The following is a 5,000-nucleotide window of genomic DNA, read 5'->3' on the forward strand; positions in this document are numbered from 1 at the left end:
GAGAGAGAGAAAGAGAGAGAGAGACAAAGAGAGAGAGAGAGCGAGGGAGAGAGAGAGAGAGAGAGAGAGAGAGTGGAGTGAGGGAGAGAGAGAGAGAGGGAGAGAGAGAAAGAGAGAGAGAGACAAAGAGAGAGAGAGAGCGAGGGAGAGAGGGAGAGAGAGAGAGAGGGAGAGAGAGGGAGAGAGGGAGAGAGAGAGAGAGAGAGAGTGGTACCTGCAGCAACTGTTTGATCAGCTCTTGCTTCTCTGAGGTCAAGGCCGAGTTCAGGGCGGCCATCTTGTCCAGGGCGCCACGTCCCTCTTCCACCTCCCTCTTCAACGCACACTCGAGGGACGACAGACGCACAACACACTCCCTGGACTGGGGGGGGGGGGGGGGGGGGCAGAGACGAGACCAACATGGTGTTATCATGTATGTTCCACTGAAATCAATGTTGGTTTATTACAGAATCACAAGAGTGAATTAAAGACGGAAGGTGAACTGTGATGTTTGATCCTGGTTCAGAGTCGGGAACTACATGTTGAGCTGCATTAAACCCATTGACCAGCAGGGGGCTGAACAGACTGGCTGCTCATGTATTATCTTATCTATCATAATATTTGACTGTATAACATATATATATATATATAAATATAAATATTTATGTATGTATGAGTTGTTTTCTGTCCTAATGCTGATTTTGAGCTCCAGATGTGAGCCGACACTCATGGACGTTCATATAAAAGTCGACCTTCACCTTCTGCAGAGCGTCTCTAGCGTCTGCAGCCTCTTCCTCTGCTCTCTGTCGGTCCAGCTGCTCTCTCTCCAGCGCCCCCTACAGGACGACAGGAGGGACACACAGCGGAAGGAACAGAATGATAAGAAACTGGATGAGTAGAACAAACAGGAGGAGGAGTTTCTCTCTTTACCTTCAGAGCGTGAATCTCCATCTGCTGAAGAGAGTCTCTCTCCGTCAGCTGAACGTTCTCCAACGACTCCGCCTGGACTCTGACAGCAACAAGTTGTGAAGAAACAAAGGACAGTTAGAACATTGTGGACACAGGAAGTTGAAGTGTCACAGTCTTTACAGTGACAGTTCCACGGATGGAAACACAAACAAACATGGAGGTCAGTGAAGGTGAAGAGGAGGAGTTACTCCTGTCACATGGTCGAACATCTCAGACCTTCTGAGAAAGGATGTAGTGGAACTCAGTAGAGTAAAGTACCGTCTGTGTGTTTCTGTTTCCAGGCGTCTGCTCCTCTCCTCCTGTCTGTCTCTCTCACTCTTCAGTCTGATGTTCTCCCTCCTCAACTCCTCCTCCCTCTTCTGCACCTCCTCCACCTGCAGAAGCAGTGTAGACAACGCCTGGCGCTCCCTGATGACAAACAGCCATGTTCATGAGAAGCTCCTGTTCAAATCTCACCACCTGACTGCCATGGAGGATGTGTGTGTGTGTGTGTGTGTGTGTGTACCTGTTCATTGTGTCCAGAGTGTGTGTGAGCTCCAGCTGAGTGTGTTTTGTGTGTGTCTGTAGCTGCTGGTTGTCGTCTTCCAGCTGTTTCAGTCGGAGGTGCAGGGTTGTGTTTTCCTCACTGAGCCGCCGCAGAGAGAGCTCCGCCCCCTGACACACACACACACACAGACACACATTTAACACAAGGTCCACGACCTCTGACCTGCAGTAGAAAAGCTGCTCCTGCTGTGTGACTGACCTGCAGTTCCTGGTGTCTCCCCAGGAGGGCGCTCTCTGTCTGAGCCAGGACAGACAGCAGGGAGGACAGGTCCAGACTGAGGACGCTGTCCGAGGACACACACACAGAGCGACTGCAGCTGCTCAGGACTCTGGACTGAAGACACAACAAACTGATGACCTCACTGATGATGTCACAGGTCATATGACCACATGGCGCTCTGTCACTTACCAGACTGACCACAGCTCGACCGACGGACTGCAGACTTCTCTCTGTCTCCCTGTGTCTGTCCCCCTCTCTCTCTCTCTCCCCCCTCAACCTGTGCTCCTCCTGCAGCGAGTGAGAGAGCTCCACAATCCTAACAACAGAGAGAGAGAGAGAGGGAGGTTACAGAGTCACTGTACGCTGACATTCAGCAGGGATGGAGGAGGTGCCGCTCATTACCACTCCTTCAGCTGGGACACTTCAGTCTCCTGCAGGGGGCGCTGCGGCTCCTCCCTCCTCTGCTCCAACTCCGCCAACACGAAGGTTCCCAGAGAACAGGAGGAGGCGAGAGGAGGCTCAGAGGCCGAGGAGTCTGGATGAAGGGGGAGCAGAGTGGAGGAGAGAGCGGGAGGAGAGGGGGGGGGGAGGTCAGGGGGAGGCAGAGAGGAGGAGGAGGAGTGGGGGGGTTTGATGTGAGGATCATTGAGTCTCAGGGCAGAGGAGACAGAGTCACAGCTGGACAGAAGAGACGACGAGAGACGAGAGAACTCCGTCCTCAGCTGCCACAGGTCCCTGCAGAGACACAGCAAGGGTCAAATGTCAATCAACATGTCACATGTCATTCAACATGTCAATCAACATGTCAATCAACATGTCACATGTCAATCAACATGTCAATCAACAGGTCAATCAACATGTCAATCAACATGTCACAGGTCAATCAACATGTCAATCAACATGTCAATCAACATGTCAATCAACATGTCAATCAACATGTCAATCAACATGTCACATGTCATTCAACATGTCAATCAACATGTCAATCAACATGTCACATGTCATTCAACATGTCAATCAACATGTCAATCAACATGTCACATGTCATTCAACATGTCAATCAACATGTCAATCAACAGGTCAATCAACATGTCAATCAACATGTCAATCAACATGTCAATCAACAGGTCAATCAACATGTCAATCAACATGTCAATCAACATGTCAATCAACATGTCAATCAACATGTCACAGGTCAATCAACAGGTCAATCAACAGGTCAATCAACATGTCACAGGTCAATCAACATGTCACAGGTCAATCAACATGTCAATCAACATGTCAATCAACATGTCACAGGTCAATCAACATGTCAATCAACATGTCAATCAACATGTCAATCAACAGGTCAATCAACAGGTCAATCAACATGTCAATCAACAGGTCAATCAACATGTCACAGGTCAATCAACATGTCAATCAACATGTCACAGGTCAATCAACAGGTCAATCAACATGTCACAGGTCAATCAACATGTCAATCAACATGTCAATCAACATGTCAATCAACATGTCAATCAACAGGTCAATCAACATGTCAATCAACATGTCAATCAACATGTCACAGGTCAATCAACAGGTCAATCAACATGTCAATCAACATGTCAATCAACATGTCACAGGTCAATCAACAGGTCAATCAACAGGTCAATCAACATGTCAATCAACATGTCAATCAACATGTCACAGGTCAATCAACAGGTCAATCAACATGTCAATCAACATGTCAATCAACATGTCAATCAACAGGTCAATCAACATGTCAATCAACAGGTCAATCAACAGGTCAATCAACATGTCAATCAACATGTCACAGGTCAATCAACATGTCAATCAACATGTCAATCAACATGTCAATCAACATGTCAATCAACATGTCAATCAACAGGTCAATCAACAGGTCAATCAACATGTCACAGGTCAATCAACATGTCAATCAACAGGTCAATCAACATGTCACAGGTCAATCAACATGTCAATCAACATGTCAATCAACATGTCAATCAACATGTCAATCAACAGGTCAATCAACATGTCAATCAACATGTCACAGGTCAATCAACATGTCAATCAACATGTCAATCAACATGTCAATCAACAGGTCAATCAACAGGTCAATCAACATGTCAATCAACATGTCAATCAACATGTCAATCAACATGTCAATCAACATGTCAATCAACATGTCACAGGTCAATCAACATGTCAATCAACATGTCACAGGTCAATCAACATGTCAATCAACAGGTCAATCAACATGTCACAGGTCAATCAACATGTCAATCAACATGTCAATCAACAGGTCAATCAACAGGTCAATCAACAGGTCAATCAACATGTCAATCAACATGTCAATCAACAGGTCAATCAACATGTCACAGGTCAATCAACATGTCAATCAACAGGTCAATCAACATGTCACAGGTCAATCAACATGTCAATCAACATGTCAATCAACAGGTCAATCAACAGGTCAATCAACAGGTCAATCAACATGTCAATCAACATGTCAATCAACAGGTCAATCAACATGTCACAGGTCAATCAACATGTCAATCAACATGTCAATCAACATGTCACAGGTCAATCAACATGTCAATCAACATGTCAATCAACATGTCAATCAACATGTCACAGGTCAATCAACATGTCAATCAACAGGTCAATCAACATGTCAATCAACATGTCACAGGTCAATCAACATGTCAATCAACATGTCAATCAACATGTCAATCAACATGTCAATCAACATGTCAATCAACATGTCACATGTCATTCAACATGTCAATCAACATGTCAATCAACATGTCACATGTCATTCAACATGTCAATCAACATGTCAATCAACATGTCACATGTCATTCAACATGTCAATCAACATGTCAATCAACAGGTCAATCAACATGTCAATCAACATGTCAATCAACATGTCAATCAACATGTCAATCAACATGTCAATCAACATGTCAAAGGTCAATCAACAGGTCAATCAACAGGTCAATCAACATGTCACAGGTCAATCAACATGTCACAGGTCAATCAACATGTCAATCAACATGTCAATCAACATGTCACAGGTCAATCAACATGTCAATCAACATGTCAATCAACATGTCAATCAACAGGTCAATCAACAGGTCAATCAACATGTCAATCAACATGTCACAGGTCAATCAACATGTCAATCAACATGTCACAGGTCAATCAACAGGTCAATCAACATGTCACAGGTCAATCAACATGTCAATCAACATGTCAATCAACATGTCAATCAACATGTCAATCA

At 44.9% G+C, this 5,000-nt stretch overlaps 1 protein-coding gene across 1 annotated transcript in view; it reads right to left on the reverse strand.

The window, feature by feature from the left end:
- Positions 1-224: 224 nt before the first annotated feature.
- The window catches only part of LOC133021977 (centrosome-associated protein CEP250-like), a gene marked incomplete at its 3' end in the record, with an annotated part of 8,316 nt that continues 3,540 nt past the window's right edge, over positions 225-5,000 (reverse strand). The window contains 9 exon segments of the mRNA XM_061088990.1: positions 225-361; positions 738-815; positions 910-988; positions 1,207-1,356; positions 1,454-1,602; positions 1,694-1,828; positions 1,904-2,030; positions 2,117-2,249; positions 2,391-2,449. Of these exon segments, the coding sequence (XP_060944973.1) occupies positions 225-361; positions 738-815; positions 910-988; positions 1,207-1,356; positions 1,454-1,602; positions 1,694-1,828; positions 1,904-2,030; positions 2,117-2,249; positions 2,391-2,449 (1,047 nt within the window).

This window comes from Limanda limanda, chromosome 16 (assembly GCF_963576545.1).
Source record: "Limanda limanda chromosome 16, fLimLim1.1, whole genome shotgun sequence".
Classification (NCBI taxonomy): domain Eukaryota; kingdom Metazoa; phylum Chordata; class Actinopteri; order Pleuronectiformes; family Pleuronectidae; genus Limanda; species Limanda limanda.